General features: G+C 37.0%; 1 protein-coding gene across 1 annotated transcript in view; it reads right to left on the reverse strand.

The window, feature by feature from the left end:
* PIK3C2G (phosphatidylinositol-4-phosphate 3-kinase catalytic subunit type 2 gamma) overlaps positions 1-17,639 on the reverse strand; it is a 654,890-nt gene that overhangs the window by 296,732 nt on the left and 340,519 nt on the right. The window contains exons 18-21 of the mRNA XM_007944442.1: positions 14,690-14,870; positions 11,582-11,695; positions 3,307-3,399; positions 1,723-1,852 (exon numbers count right to left, since the gene is read on the reverse strand). Of these exons, the coding sequence (XP_007942633.1) occupies positions 1,723-1,852; positions 3,307-3,399; positions 11,582-11,695; positions 14,690-14,870 (518 nt within the window). The remainder of the gene's footprint in view (positions 1-1,722; positions 1,853-3,306; positions 3,400-11,581; positions 11,696-14,689; positions 14,871-17,639) is intronic.

Raw genomic sequence — 17,639 nt, forward strand, 5'->3', positions numbered from 1 at the left:
GGCAATCCTACTTCCGTAGTGATACTGCCTCAGAAACCCAAGGAGGGGTCGCTATGAGTCGGGTTTGACTTGACGGCACATAACAACAACAACAGTTTAAATTATCATTGCATTGAATGTAGGGGGAGAAAAAAAGACTACATAGTCTAGGCCCCTTTTCTAGTTCCATGATTCCATCTCTGTGTTTATGTACACATATTTGTTATAATTCATACCAGTCCACTTAATACTATCCTAAGCAATAATGACCACATGTAAAAGAGATTATAAAATAGCTTAAGAATTGTTGTTTCTTTAATTTAGCATGATTTTAATAAAACACAACTTTTATTTCTATGTTTTGGTAATAATTTGGGTAGGCATTGACATTTCCTTTGGAAATGTGTGTAAGTGTAATTATTTTTTCATATTTATTTACTGGTTTTCATAAAGGATAAAAATGCTGATGAATGTTCAAAAGTTAGCATATGTGGAGATTTTTGACTGTTGATATGCTTTACTCAAAGATATTTTGAAATTAAACACAAGTTTATAATGTATTTAGAATTTTCTGAATCCTTTGAACTATTTGCTAATTCATAAATTTTATATTAATAGGGGACTTTTGTTTTGTTTTGTTTTGAATGAGTAGGCTTTTATATAGTTATTTTATCAGCAAAGGAGTGTGGTAGGTAATGTTGTATATCAGCTTGGCTGGGCCTGGTTCTGAGTGGCTGGGTGCTGGATGTAGTTATTCTGCATGATGAAATTGGTAATCAATTCCATGGTGGAATCTGCTATGAGCACTTGAGTAGTTGCCATAGGGATGTGGTCTGCTGCCAGTGCATAAGAGGAAGCTTTGAGGAAGGTCTCTAGCTTCTTGGCACATTCAGATACTGCTTTTGTCTGAGTCATCGGTGGTCTACCATGTTATCTGCTGATCTTGGGACTGTTTCTGTACTTGAACTAGTGGCTTACCATGTTGCTTAATAATTTTGGGACTTGTTGATTTTGGGTTTGTTAGCCTGAGCAGCCAGCAGCTGTCTGAGTTAAGAGAAGCCTCCAGCTTCAGTGGGCCAGGAGTGAGAGGCAAAGCTGAAGCCCAAAGTCAAGGGGCTTTCACCCAGCCCCTAGAGCCTGAGCTTTGTACCCAGACTTGTAGCCCCCAAAGTAAGAGAATAGTCACTGTTTGTTAAAGCCATTAACTTGTAGTGTTTGCTGTTAGAGTGGCACTAGACAACCAAAACAAGGAGAAAAATAAATGAATTAGTTATTAATGTAACTAATACTTAGAGATACACACAAAAAAGTCATTGTTAATAGTTAGATTATTAAGATCCTAATAAACATCTAAAAACACATTATTCTTTACATAAATTATTTTGGCTTATACTTTTTGAAAATAAAGTTTTGTTTTTTTTTTTCTTTTTAAGAAGTATTGTTTGTTGTTATGTGCCATCGAGTCAGATCTGACTCATAGCGACCCCTCCTTGGGATTCTGAGGCAATATCACTACGGAAGTAGCTTGCCCCATCTTCCTTCTGAGGAGTGGCTGGTGGGTTTGAACCACCAGCCTTCCGGTTAGCAGTCAAGTGCCTTAGGCATTACGCTACCAGAGCTCCCAAGAAGAAGTATAGTTCATTGTATTTTTGAATTTGTTGAGTAAAATTAAGGCTGTGGAAAGTTTAGTGAATATGTGAGATAAATAATGCAAGATAACTCTGCTTTCTAATCTATACTGACCTTGGTCTTTTCCTGTGGATAGGCATCTATAAATGATCATTTGCATATCCAGGCCCTCCTGCAGCCAAATGTTGTCCATCACTTGAACAATTTGCAGAACAAGCATATCTTGGCGAAGATCATCTCCTGACTGTTAAAAACAAAATTATAGACTCTGGGTTTCTCCTTGAATTCCATTAAAAGCAAACAAATGTAGTATATGTCATTTCTTTCCGATGCCTGCCTTAGGGTAGTTCCGATTGTCTTATTAGCACTAAGACTACCTTGTGATTCTCATGGAAGATTAAAAAAAAAAAAATAGTGAACTTCCCTTTAAATGATTACAGAAGCTTTAGCCATCAAATTAAAAATGCTCCTTGGAACATTATTCTCTGATAATAATCTTTCAATTTATTATCCATCCACAATTTCTCAGATCGAGTCTTGTTGAGAGGTTGGATGAACGTTTATCTAAATTTCAAACTTGGCCAACAAAGATCTCTTTCTAAGTGAAACATTGCTTAGCATGCCATAAGCTAATGCACTGAGAAGTAGTTAGAATACCCAGAGCTTCTTAACTAGGAGTATAAATAGCATGTATATGCTCATCAGATTCTGAATCAGTGAATTCCCTTACTATGAAGGCAGCTAAAAAGTTGTCTGAGAAAACAGCCTTTGACAGTAATAAGAAATGATAAAGAGGTGATTTTCCAGCATAGGTGAAGGAAATGGACTATGTCCAAAGGGGAAGGATATTTTTATGCTTTTACACTAATAAGCAGTTTGGTTTTGAAAATGCTTTCCAGATTATATGTGCAGAAAATTCTGCCAAGGGTGAGTTTCTTTTTTGTTCCCTACCAAATGCAATGTCACAGGACCACTAATGCTTGAGGTTACAGAGGCCAAAGTAAAAATAGGAATTTGCTAATCATTATCCCCTAAAATAGTCAAAATGGACAAAAAAAATCCACGCTGAGCTTTTATTGCATAATTGGCTGAACAACTGATTAAATTAACTGGATGATTGGTGAAACCTTACTTTTCACTTATAGCTCTATTTTCAGTCTCTTTTCTACATTTCTTATAACCCTGTTCCTATCTTTTACTCTATTTTCCCCTGATTTTCATGACAAAGAATGAAGTGACCCATATTTACTTTTCACATAAAAATAAATTTAAAAAACCCAAAATACTAAAATAATCAAATGCTTGTATAGATAAGAACTTTTATATTAATTTATGTTATTGGAAATTACAGCTTATTTTTATTCTAATTCAATATCTATGCCAAAAGAAAACTATATCCTAGAAGTTCAGACACTCAGTTGTCTATGTCACTCAAATGTAATTGTATAATTTCATTCATTGAAACATATCCTCTTAAGTCTTGCCCTGAAGGTTCAATGGCTATAAGCCAGTAATGTTTGATTTAATGTCAATCATTATTTGGCATGTACTGTAATTCTGCAAAAACACAGAATCTAACATAATTGAGAAACCTTTGTGTTGTCAGAGGAAAATAGCTACAATAATGTGTGTGTGTGTGTGTGTAACAAATCAATTATTCTGCCTATGGGATCGATTATTCTAGCAGAACTACCATACCTTAAAAATAATGCTGATTTTTTGGCCCATTGGATTAGCATTGATGAAAGTAATCTTCAATGGGAAAGCATTAGATGTGAAATACGAACAAGCCTATAGGAGGAGAAAAAGAGAAAAATAGTGAGCAAAAAAAGCACTTTCCCTGAAATAAGCGTTCCTTGAAGAATTTGTTAGAGAAGCAAATATAATACAGATGAATAATTTTTATACTTTGCAACAACAACAAACCCTGTGTTTATTAAAAAACAAAACCCAGCAACAACAAACAAAACTAAGTTTAGTGTACCAACGAAAGTCATTCCTTTGAAATAACAATATCAAACTTTTGGCAGGTTGTAAATATTCAGATTCATTTTTCCTTCACTGAACAATGGCGATGTTTTTGAGGTTTAAATAACTAAGCAATATATAGGTATAAAGGAGCTCTGGTGGCATAGTGTCTAAAGCATTTGACTGCTAACCAGAAGGTTGGAGGTTCAAACCCACAAGCTACTCCAGGGAAGGAAAATGGGGCAATTTACTTCTGTAATGATTTACTGCCTTGGAAATCCAATGGGCATTGCTATTGAGTTGGAATCAACTTGACAGTTTTTTTTTTTTTTTTTTAATAGGTATTGGGCTTATGCTAGTCAGTTAAAAGTGAAAAGGTAAGATCCCTATTTTTAAAATGTATTTCCCTTTAATTTTTCTTCCCTGCAGCATACTTGAAGGAAACAGAGAGAGTTAAGAAAGACCTGAGTTCAAATTTGGGTTCTTGTACTTCTGTGTTATGTTGGGCTAGTCTATATCCTTGTGTAAACTGGGAATAGCAATGCTTACCTCACATATTTTTCTAATAGATGAGTTAATGGATATATTATGCCTTTTATAGTGTTTGACACTAATCAGTTACTTTAAAAAATAATCAATTTTTCCTTCCCTTGTTGTTAATCAACATTTTCTTACTGTTAGAAATAACAGTATAACACATATTTCCTCTTCTCCTTTGTTTCAGTTACACTTTGCATCTCCATTTTCAGCTTTGTGCTATTGACTACTTTCCATTATATTTTCATTGACGCTTATTTTCCTTCATTTTCTTACAATTGTTTGAGTGTTAAAAAGCTGTCTGTCTTTAGGCTATTAGGGAGTTCTTGTTGTCAGTGAAAAGTTAAATCAATACTAAAACAAGGAAAAGGAGTTGATGCTTTCCACTCACCAATTTAGTAAAATATGACTCAATACATGTTGAAGGATCAGTTGAATGCCATTATTCCTGAGAAGTTTGAAATCAGTAGAAGCTGAGAGGAAAGGATCTATTTCTTAACTTTCCTATCAATGTAAATCTTACCTAATTCCTAACCAAACACAAACCCTGTTGTTGTTGTTATGTTGTTGTTATGTGCTGCTGAGTCGGCCCCGACTCATAGCGACCCCTCCTTGGGTTTCCGAGGCAGTATCACTACGGAAGTAGGATTGCCCAACCTTCCTTCCGAGGAGTGGCTGGTGGGTTTGAACCATCAGCCATCTGGTTAGCAGGCAAGTGTCTTAGCCACACAAACCCTAGCTTACTGAATAATTTGAGTTTTGTAGTAACTGGTGAAGCTACTTGTTAAGTAATGAGTTCCCACTATAAGAAATCAGTTCATCCTTTTGTCACGGATATTGAATTGGGAAATCCTGTATTAGACAAGAAATGAATCTGGTTTTCAAACTCTGCTCATTCCATTTCAGAGTTTCCTTTGAGGCACCATATATCCAGAAAAGAGACAAAGGGTGAAGAGAGGCTGAAAGAAAGACTTAGCATTTGTTAATCATATCACCCAGAGCTACTCTGCATTTATTGTTTTATACTTTGTTTTTGCACATGCAATGTACTTTTTTTTTTTTTTGAGGCACGTAAAGAAATTACGTATATTCAAATAGTATGTATAAACTCTTATCTATATGTTAACAAAGACAGACACCATGCCATACAGTCAGAGCCTATAAAACATTGGTATGGAAGTAGATACATATACATTAAGTTATAATAATTTAGAAGCAATTATAAACAGTTGAATGTAGAAACAATTAAAGGAGAAAATCTTTAGGAAATGAGCTGGAGTTTGCAGATTGTGACGCCACAGATTAGTAAACAGGAAGAAAGGTTTTCTAGTTAGATTTTCCCTGTTGACTTTTTAAGGGGTTCTGGTAGTGTAGTGGTTAAAGGATTTACCTGCTAATCAAAAGGTTGGTGGTTTGAACCTGCCAGCTGCTTTGTGGAAGAAAGATGAGGCAGTCTGCTTTTGTAAAGATTTACAGCTTTGGAAACTGCAAAAAGGACAAGGAGGACATATATTCTGACCTCCTCTAACCTCACAAGAGGAAGACAGAATCACCATCAATATAGCCTAAGGCCTATTACTGCAAGGCCAGACATGCTTCCTCCCTCCAGCCCCTCCTCCCAAAGCACTCACCACCTCTCTTCTGGGTTTAATTATTCGCTGCAATGGCCACACAGAACTCACAGATTATGGGGTTTATTAGGGAAGCATCAGGCTACAATTCAAGTTCAGGAAAAATGTTCCATCTCTCTCCCAGTGCGCCGTCTGTCACAGTTTCTCTCCCAGCAGTGTGTGTTCCTCGATGTCTCTCTCCGCAATGCATGTCCCTTGCATCGCTTTCCCAGCAGTGCATGTCTCTCAGGAGTGCGTCCTTCCTCAGCCAGCAGAGAGAGAGTTCTGCCTGTAGGAGGGCTACTTTTGAGTCCAGCAGAGTGGCCAAACTAGCCAATCATAACATCGGAATTCTAAACACCTGAGAGAGAGCAGGAACGTCCCAGAACGTTGTTTAGTGCCACTCCCAACAGAAATACCCCAAGGGGACAACTTTAGCAATCAGGAGCACCTCAGTTGCTCATGGCAAATTCCACCTTGGAGTTTACAAAGACTTACGGGTAGAAAAGCCACACTATTTACTACAGTACAGAAACCCAATGGGGGTCTCTATGAGTTGGAATTGAATTAGTTGCAGTGAACTTGGCTTATCTATTTTTAAGCTTCTCTAAGAAGCCCTGGTGGGAGCTCTGGTAGTGCAGTGCCTAAGGCACTTGACTGCTAACCAGAAGGTTGGTGATTCAAACCCACCAGCCACTCCTTGGAAGGAAGGTTGGGCAATCTACTTTCATAGTGATACTGCCTCAGAAACCCAAGGAAGGGTCTCTATGAGTCAGGTCTGACTCGACTGGCACATAACAACAACAACAAGCCCTGGTGGGGCAGTGCTTAATTGCTTGGCTACTAACTAAAAGGTTGGTGATTCTAATCTATCAGCCACTCTGTGGGGAAAAAAGTGGTCTTCTGCATCTTTTAAGATTACAGCCTTAGAAATACTATGGGGCAGTACCACTCTGTCCTATAGGATCATTATGAGTTGAAATGGACTCAAAGGCAATTTTTTTTTTTTTTTTTAAGCTCTAATACAGACTCATTATTTGCCTTTTCCTCCCTAGCCAACTGATTTGAATCAGGAGAGCCATAGCCAAGAGAGAGTAGAGCATGAAGCAAGACCCTTAGAGAACAATTTTAAGCAAATGATGAAATGAAAGAGCTGGAATAGAGAAGGAAAGATATAATCTCTGTCCTTGAGAAGGACATAATCTGATTATGAGTTGTGGAAGCCAGAAGTCCTTACATTTCCAACAGTGAAGGCCTCTTCACCCTCATCCATTTATAAGGTCTCTCCCCAGTATAAATTCTATGGTTGTTAGTGAGTTGAGAACACTGCACATTCATCACATTTACAAGGTTTCTCCTTAATTCTTTATGTTGTGTTCTTACACTGCCCAAACCCTTCAATATTGTCATTTGAGGCTTGAATTTTTTCTTTATTTTAGCTTGAGAAATGCTGAGCGTGTTTTATCTTCAAACCCACCAGTCACTCCTTGGAAGGAAGACTGGGCAATCTTATTCTATAGAGATAATGCCTTGAAAACCCAAGGAGAGTTTGCTTTGGGTTGGAACTGACTTGACAGCAGTGAGTTTTTTTTTTGGAGGATGATGCAAAACCCTAGGTCTAGAATTTACTGGGAAACATGCTCAGGAACTGCTCTAACAACAGTAACTTTAAGATCTTGTTCTTGGTGGGTACCTCTGCAATTAGCTGCCAACAACAGAGTTCTTCTGTGGTTTGGACATCTACTGGTCACATAATGTCTGAAATTCAGCCAAATTTTGGAGAGAGGCACATGATTCTTCTGGATAACAGAGCCCTGTCCCCTGGTTTGGCTACCCAGCTTCACCATTATATGCCCTCCTATTCCTGCAAAATATGGCCTGGGGGTGAGATCTAAAGCACCCCTGCTGGTGGCCACTGTGACTACATGGAGAAGCATATTCCGGCTGCAGTTGGTCAGATTAAAATAATGGCTTGTAACTCAGGGTTTAGGAGTTTATTTTTCAAAGCTGTTTGTAGGGAGAGCAGTGTACGTGTGGGGTGTTATGTGGTCATGCCTTCCCTGTTCATTGCTATACCCACAGGTACCTGGTCCTGTGTAAACATGACTGGTAAAAAGAATAGGATAAAGAGGCAGTCCTATCTGGAACAGCTTTAGAGCATCAGGTAAAACACTGTCAGGTGTAGAGTATCATGGGAGAAGAGTGTGGTCCTGTACTGGTGACTCCTGGGCTGACCCACTCACAGGAGAACCTATGTGGGCACCAGTGGTAGCCATTCCTTCATGTCAGTGCCAATGCCCCAAACTCTACTGCCCTTATAAGCCAAAAGTTATATGCAATTTTAATTGAAAAAATCTTTTCTACTTCTTAAGAATAAACAAAATAAAGCCTTGGGCTCAGTGATCCCTATCATTGTTGTTTTGGTTAGTTGCCATTGAACGATTCTAACTCATAGTGACCCTATGTACAGAACAAAACACTGCCCAGGACTGCACCAGCCTCACAATTCTTGCTACACTTGAGTTCATCTTGCAACCACTGTATCAATCCATCTTGTTGAGGGTCTTCACCCTTTTCTCTGATGCTCCAGTTTAACAAGTATGATATCCTTCTCCAGAGAATGGTCCTTTCTGACCATATGACCAAAGAAGATGAGGCAAAGTCTGGCAATTCTCACCTCTAAGGAGCATTCTGGCTACACTTCTTCCAGAAAAGATTTGTTCATTCTTCTGGCAGTCCATGGTATTTTCAATATTTTTCACCAACACCACAATTCAAAGGCCCTCAATTCTTCATCAATCTTCCTTATTCATTGTCCAGGTTTCACATGCATATAAGGCAACTGGAAATATCATAGCCTGAGTTAGGCACACTTTAGTCTTCAAGGTGACATCTTTGCTTTCAACATTTTAAAGGGGTATTTTGCAGCAGATCTGTCCAATGCAATAGGATGTCTAATTTCTTGACTGCTGTGTCCGTGAGTGTTGATTGTGGATCCAAGTAAAATAAAATCTTTGACATTTCAATCTTTTCTCCATTTACCATGGGGTTGCTAACTGGTCCAATTGTAAGGATTTTTGTTTGCTTTATGCTGAGGTGTAATCCATACTGAAGACTAGTCTTTGATCTTGATCAGTAAGCTCTTCAAGTCCTCTTCACTTTCAGCAAGGAAGGCAGTGTCATCTGCATATCGCAGGCTATTAATGAATCTTCCTCGAATCCCAATTCCATGAGCTTCTTCATATAGTCCAACTTCTCAGATTATTTGCTCAGCAAAAACCAAACCAAATTCACTGCTGTCGAGTGGGATCTGGCTCATAATGACCCCTCTTTGGGTTTCCAAGGTGGTATCACTACAGAAGTGGGTTGCTCAATCTTCCTTCCGAAGAGTGGCTGATGGGTGTGAGCCACCAGCCTTCTGATTAGCAGTCAAATGCCTTAATCATTATGCCACCAGAGCTCCTATTTGTTCAGCTTACATATTGAAATAGTATGGTGAAAGGATACAAGCCTGATGCATACTCTTTCTGATTTTAAACCGTGCAATATCCCCTTGTTCTATTCAAACAACAGCCTCTTGGTCTATGTACAGGTTCCTTATCAGCACAGTTAAGTATTCTGGATTGCCCATTTTTTGCAATGCTATCATAATTTATTATGATTCACAGAGACAAATGCCTTTGCATAGTTAACAAAACACAAGTAAACTTCTGGTATTCTTTGCTTTCCATCAAGATCCATCTGATATCAGTAGTGATATCCCTCATTCCACATCCTCTTCACCTTGCATTTCTGGAACTTCCCTGTCAATATACTGCTGTAATCATTTTTGAATTATCTTCAGTAAGATATTGTCCTATCACTGATAGAATTGTGCTTCAGGATAGGTCTTGAAATGCTTTTTGGCAATGAATGCAACATCATTCATCTTCAATGTGTCATTTCTGGCATAGCAGACCAAATGAGTGTCTAATTCAAAGTGACCAATACTGGTCCATTTCAGCTCACTGCTGTCTAGGATATTGATCTTTATGCATCCCATTTCATTTTTTTTGACAATTTCCAATTTCCCTAGCTTCATAATTTGTACAATCCACATTCCAATTATTAATGAATGTTTACAGCTGTTTATTCTCAATTTGATTCATGCCCCATCAGTAAATGAAGGTCCTGAAAGCTTTACTCCATCCATGACATGAAGGTCAACTTTACTTTGAGGAGGCAGTTCTTCCCCAGTTATTTTGAGTGTTTTCTGGTGTCACAGTGCCTAAGGTATTTTACTGCTAACCAGAAGGCTGGTGGTTTGAGCTTACCAGCCACTCTTTGGAAGGAAGACTGGGCAATCTATTTCCATAGAGATACATTCTCGGAAACCCAAGGGAGGTTGCTATGAGTTGGAACCGACTGATGGCAGTGAGTTTGATTTGGTTATTTTGGTTTTCCAACCTGAGGGGCTCATCTTCTGGGACTGTATCAGATAATGTTTCACAGCTCTTCATAAACTTTTCCAGTAATATATCAGACAATGTTTCACTACTATTCACAAAAGTTTCTGTGATCAATTCTTTCAGAACTGGATGGCTCCATCCTTCTTCCCAGTCTGTCTTAGTCTGGAAGCTCCACTGAAATCTTTCCACCATGGGTGACCCTGCTGGTATTCAAAATACCAGTGGCATAGACTCCAGCCTCACTCACAGTAACATGCAAGCCACCACAGTACAACAAGCTGAGTGATGGGATCCTTATCATTAGTACTATCCTAAGGTACTATGAAATGTTGAGTTTTCATAGACCTTCTGCATTAATCAATGAATATTTCTAATAATTAGAGGGCACACAATTAAAAAAGTTAGCTAATATTTAGATTTTAACTCAGATAAACAACTAATTTATGGAATTTTATGTTTTATTTTTTAATTTTGCAAAATCTGGTTTTGAAGTACATTAGGAAAAATTTTAGGGTCTTTTTTTGTCTTTGTGGTGGCAAAGTCAAGAACAGTTTCAACTTCACGATGATGGTATAAATGTTCTTAGCAATACTCTACCTTCAAACTAACAATGGTATAATTGTTCTCTAAAAATTTCCTTTGTTTTATAGATTTTCTTATGACTTTTTAGTTAAATAACATTTATTGTACACTCATGACAATTTAACTTCTTCATTTTTAAATCTCACTAATCAACCCTTCTCTCCATTAGTATCTTCCTACTCTTGAACTTTTGAGAAGGAGAACACTGGAGCTCATCAAGAGCAAAGGAGAAAAAGTGATTCTAAGTCATAGAAGGCTAACTAAAGAGTTACCGTGTGACAGAACCTTAAGAAGAGGTTTGTCAGCCTAACGATACCGCAAAGGATTTTCTAGGCAGGAGTAAAATCACAAAATACATGGTTACTGACAGATGGACATGGATGAATTTTAAATTGAATCAAAACTGAGATGTTGTAACTAATGATATATTAGTGTACTAGGCATGGTTATGCACATGGTCTAAATAAGCATGAAATTAAATGCTGCCTGAATGGGGTGACCAAATCAACCATTCTGAGTAAGTTGAAAAATCAATTCAGTGAGAAATATTGTTATTTATTTAGTTTTACACTGAACTGATAGACAATTTGTCTCTAAACTAACAAATCATATGACGAGACCACTGTGGCCCCAACTGGTAATACTGCATCAAGTAAACCACACAGATTACAATGGCATTTTCTTTTTATTTCTTTCTTTTTTTTTTCCCCGAGATAACTGCAATGGCAATGTACAGATTGTTTTTACCACTTAAAAAATAGAGTTAATGAAACAATACAAAATAAAAATACTCAAGTTTCAAGTTCTCTATTGAATAAATGGACTTACATCATGGTCAATCCCTTTTATGCAAAGGGCAGGGTTTAGAGGAAGGTGACAAATACCAGAATTTTTATCTTGAAAGAATTCTTCAAGTCTGTCAATTTCTTTCTTCAGTACCTCCTGTGAAAAATCATTAGAAAAAGTATTTAAGAAACCATAAACAGCTTGACTTTTCTTATTGATTAAATAAACTCTTTAATTCAGAGGTTACACACTTTCATGACTCTGGGGCCAGGCAGGGGTTGTACTCATGTACAAGAAGGCAGCAGGCTAAAAGAAATAGGGAGTATGAGAAAAATGGGGAGCTAAAGAGTGCATGTCTTTTCTAAAAGCTTCTAAGATCGATTAAAAACAAAATCAAAGTAGAGTATGTGGTCAAACTAAACATGGTGGGCTGGATCTGTCCAGCAGTCCACCAATTTGCAATTCCTGTTTTAAGTAATTATTAGCATGCTCCATTTCTGATAATTTCCTGACAACTTAATTTGCAACTCCAAACACTTAAACTTAAGACCAAGAGAACATTTTAGAAAAAGACTCATACATATTTTGAACAATAATAGCAAAAATGACAATTGCATATGCATAATGGTAATAATGGTGAGCAAACATTTTCTAAATACCAGTGAGTGTTATCTCTGACACTCACTTTCCCACTTTCCAGTATGTGTGGAAAGTCAGACATAAACGATACCTTTAACATTGTGCACTCCCTGACAAAAGCAGGTGAGAGGGAGACAGTAACAACTATTCACCACAAAACAACAAAAAAAGTTCCTCTACCTCAGTTCTGGAAACTACTTTAAGCTCAATTCTGAAGATTAGAGCATCATATTAATAATGCTTAATTAACTCATGAGACATTCTTAGTTTTTACTCCTGGGTCATGGTAAGTAATAGAATTCAGTTCTTCCAGAAAGCAAGGTATACACGCAAGGTGAAGAAATGAGGCAAAATTCCACTCTTTCTGTGCCTGTTTTCAATGCACTCTTTCTGTGTCTGTTTTCCTTTCTCTTATCTATACCCGAGTTTGCCTGTTGAGCGTCATGGAGGGGAGTCTATGCTCCCTTTGTTTAACCAAAACCTGTTCTCCATTCAGTACTGTTATATTTAAATGTCTTTCTTTTTTTTCTTTTTAAATAGAAAAAAAACAGCTACCAATAACTTATATTGTGAGAAATAATCTCACACCTCTCTCACCTCTCTTTTTTGCTTCCTATTTTCATATGAAATGGTGTTATCACAAAAGCAGTATACATGAGAGAAATCTATCTGAATGAATAATGTCAATATCACTCTGGAACTTTATGCAAAAAATGGCAGCAGATTTATTTAACCTTAGAATGCATCTTAAATATATGGGATAAAGACCAAAGCTATAGATAACTTTTGTAATTTTAAAATCAATTTATTTTAGTTGTTAACAACTTTTTGTCTACCATTGAAAAATAATTAATGAGTTCTCAGTAATATGGGGAAATTATAGAATTCATTTTGTATTTCTCATCATGTTATGTACCTTAAGGGTCCTTGATGTATCCAGAGTTTATATGTTCCCAATTTAGAAATGAATTTCATGCTATGCTTTTTATTTTCCCTTTTATCCTAGGTAGGTGAAGCACCATAGCTTCTGACATTTCCACTAAATGAAGTGGCTTCCAGCAAGAAAAAATCTGGACTGGTTGAAAATTCATGGACATTTTGTCTATGAGTATTTTCATATTTATTTCTTGAGAATTCCTATTGAATTTAGAAGATGGGTGAAAAGAAACCATGAGCTTCCTTGAGGACAAGATTCATGTTTTAGTCATCTTTCCATACTTAACTCCTAGTATTTAGTAAGTACTCAATTGCTATTGAATGATATTCTAATATAATGAATGGTTGTCCAATATCTCCCCACATCTAGGATGTTGAATTTAAGAGAACTTATTCAATGATCAGTGAAGAGAATTAGTGATGCAGATAATTAAAAAGAACAAATGTTCTTTCATTGTTGTTGTTGTTATGTGCCGTCAAGTCAGCCCTGACTCATAGTGACCCCTCCTTGGGTTTCCAAGGCAGTATCACTACGGAAGTAGGATTGCCCAACCTTCCTTCCGAGGAGTGGCTGATGGGTTTGAACCACCAGCCATCTGGTGAGCAGTCAAGTGCCTTAGACACTATGCTACCAGAGCTCCCGTTCTTTCATTAGAGCCAGGAAAAGAATAGTCAGGTCCAACCAGTGAGGAAAGAGATATATTATTTTGACTATCATGGATTTTAGCATAAAAAGTATTACTACCTATACCCAAATTGATTTCTTTCATTTAATTAATTTATGTGTTATGACAGTAGATGTCTTTACAATGTCTTTAATCAGTGAAATGTCAGAAAATATAGATCTAGATTTTGTACCATGGACAAAAATTCCCTAAAAAGTCACTTTGTATTGTGCTATTGGGAGTCCTGGTGACATAGTGCCTAAGACATTTCACTTCAAACCCACCAGCCACTCCTCAGAAGGAAGGTTGGGCAATCTACTTGCCTAGGAAACCCAAAGAAGGGTCGCTATAAGTCGGATCCAACTCAACAGCAGTGAGTTCATTTTTTTTTTTTTTTGGTTTATCATTTTGAAGAGATTACTCATTAGGCCTTTTTAGTCAACCTGTTGTTAACACTTTCTTGTCAGGTTTCCTTAGATCAAATTACCATGTCCTGGTGATAGACATTATCATTAACATTAGTACAAAAAAATCAAATTCACTCCCATAGAGTCAATTCTGACTCATAACAACCCCCACTGGGCTTCTGAGGTAGCTAATCATTATGGAAGTAGATTGCCCCATCTTCCCTCCATGGAGCAGCTGGTAGGTTTGAACCCCCTACCTTCTGGTTAGCAGTCAAATGGCTTAGGCACTGTACCACCAAAGCTCCTTAACTTTAGTATAGTACATAGGAAAAAAAAAAAAAAAAACTTGATTAAGGTAATTGATTTAGTGTCTTATAATGAAGTGTAGCCTAGAAATTTACTTTCTAAGTTTTCAAATAAAAATTTAATTGAATCAAAATATTAAAAAAAAAGAAGAAGGAGAAGAGTACCATGACCACATGAAGATACATTTCTCAACAGACCTGTCTTTGAGGGTCACTGGCAGACTTGACTTTCTCCCCTATATCTCCCAGAATTTTGATAAGTTTCCTCTCCTTGAAAAATTCATCACTCAAGGCTTTTCCTGCACAGAATTGGAGAGCAGCAAGCAGCTTCTGGTACCAGCTTTTAAAATAAGCTTCATTCTGTGCATCCGTTAGCAGCCTGAAGGAAAGAGAGAAAGAATTTTTGTATCTAAAGCTGATTTTTTTAAAACCACCTCCAGCAGGAACTTTTTAAGTGCATTTTCGACTAATCTGTATTTTGCGGCTTTGGGCAGTTTAACAAGATAAAATAGGGGAGAATGTTGTTTATTTGTTGGCAGTCATCAAGTTCCATCTGATAGCTAATGAGATTCCAAGAATGAAGAATCAATAAGAAACCTGCCTTTTCCCATTTCCATTTACAATGCACTTTTTCTTCTTTCAGGTTTCTTAATTCTGTAGCAAACACTTATCTCAAGAACATCTTTTTGGCTTCTTAAGAAAATATGGACTAAGAAATTTAGAAATATTATTTATAAGTGACAATATTCTACTAGGGCCCAACCATCAACTCCACCCTTTTTTGCTTTTCTCCAAATATAATGTCCTCACATCGTTACATAACTATATATTGCATTACCTTCCAGCACTTTCTTTTATCTGTTGCAAAAGAAAGGGCACTTTTTCTTTTTATTTGAAATTATTTGCTTTATTTATTTAAATTGTGACTTGGGTGCAATTTTACAAAGCAGGTTCATTTTACACTAAACAGTTCATATACATTTTGTTTTATGGCTCTGGTTATAATCTCCTCAATGGAACAGCTCTTCTCCCTCCTCTTTCTCCTGGTGCAAATGCTGACCTTCTAATCTCATGGTTGTTGATTGTTCTAAGGAGTACATTTCCCTGGGTTAGGTGTTCAGCTCATAGGGTTGTCTATTGTTTGCCTGAGAGCTAACCCACAGGAGTGAGTCCAGTTGCAGGCCTGAAGATTAACACATGGTCATAGTCTTCGAGGTTTTAGTCTCTATCCAACTAGTAATTCTGGTCATTTTTATGGTTTTGAATTTTGTTCCACATTTATTCTCCCACTCTATCCAGGATCTCCAATTTTTATCCCTTTCCAGGTGGTTGGCATTGGTAGCTGGGCATTATCTAGTTCTTCTGGTCTCAGGATTTTATAGGCTGAAGTTCCCATTGTCTATTGGTCCTTTGAAATGATTGCTTATATGTCTTTGATTTTCTTCACTCTTCTTTTCTCCAGATGAAGAGAGACCAATAATTGCAGCTAGGATGGCTGATCATAAGCTTTTAGGACTCCAGTTGCTACTCTCCAAAGTAGGATGCAGAACAATGTTTTTGTGTACTATGTTGTGCCAATTGAGCTTGATGTCCTCTGAGCCATGGTCCGAAGCCTGCAGGCCCAGTGACTTACTCCCTCAAAGTGCTTAGTTATGGCAAAGAATTTATCTTAACTTTTCCCCTGTTAGCTCTATAACATATATGGATATTTTTGTAGCACATACCAATACAATTGTAGGTTGGCATGTGACAAACCTATGTATAAACCAAACCAAACTCATTGCCGTTGAGTCATATCCGACTCATAGTGACTCCTCCTTGGGTTTGCTAGGCAGTATCACTATGGAAGTAGATTGTCCACTTTTCCTTCCGAGGAGTGGCTGGTGGGTTTGAACCATCAGCCTTCTGGTTAGCAGTCAAGTGCCTTAGGCACTATGCCACTAGAACTCCTAATCCATGTATGAACATGGGTATATTCCCATTCACCTATCCATATCTTCTTACCTTCTGCCTATGTTATCCACCTGTAGACTAGTGTTTTTTTGTTACTGATAATGCAATATTGTGTATGTAATAGTATTTACCTTTATCATCTATTCCTCTTATGCACCTCTTTATGTCTTCCTCTTCCTTAGTGTCATTCCTCTTTCTTAGTGTCTTTTGTTATATTGCCTTTCTTTTCACCCAAATCAACATATGTCCCTTAACTAGTCAGCAATGTTCCTCTCCTCCCCTCCCGTGACTGGTAACCAACAAAGAAAATTTCCCTCCTTGGGTAAACCTTTCTTTGACTTTTTATAATAACAGACTCATGCAATATTTGTCCTGTAATTGACTTACTTCATTCAGCATAATGCCCTCCAAGTTTGTTGATGTTACGAGGTGATTTATAGATTCTTCATTATACTTTAATGTTGAACAGTGTTCCTTAAGTATGTATCATAGTTTAGTTATCTATTCATCTGTTGATTGACACTTAGGTTGTTTCCATCTTTTTGCTGTTGTGAATAGTGCTGCAATGAACATGGATGTGCATATATCTATTGATGTCCTGGATTTCACCTTTTAGGATATATTTCTAGTAGTAGGATTGCTGGATCAAATTGTATTTTTATTTCCAATTTTTAAAGGAAGTGCCATACCATTTTCCATAGTGACTGTACCATTTTACAGTCCCACTAGCAGTGTATGAGAGTTCCAATTTCTCCATATCCTTGCCAAGATTTGTTATTTTCTGTCTTATTGGACTTTGCTATTATTGCTGGGGTGAGATGCTATATCTCATTGTTGTTTTGATAGATGAAGTAAGATAGGGGAACAGTGACAAATATTTTGTTACATTTTCTGTCATGTGATAATTTCTATTGCCTTGAAAGCAATTCAAATATGGTAAAACTTTACTTCCTATTATACTATAAAACACTGAAATGGCATAAAAAAATTAATTCCTGTGAATTGTAATCTCTTCCTGAATGATTCTTTTACTCTTACTAGTCTCTAGTTTTTTCCTCTGAAAAATAATTAGCATGCAAGGTACTAGAAGAAAATTATTATGAGAATGAAATAATAAAAATAAAATTAAAAGGATTAAATGCATAGCACCAAAAAATATACAGGTGAATTTCATTCTGCATTCCTAATTTTGAAT

This window comes from Orycteropus afer, unplaced genomic scaffold (genome assembly GCF_000298275.1).
Source record: "Orycteropus afer afer isolate SDZICR_OR568_19922 unplaced genomic scaffold, OryAfe1.0 scaffold00126, whole genome shotgun sequence".
Lineage (NCBI taxonomy): Eukaryota > Metazoa > Chordata > Mammalia > Tubulidentata > Orycteropodidae > Orycteropus > Orycteropus afer.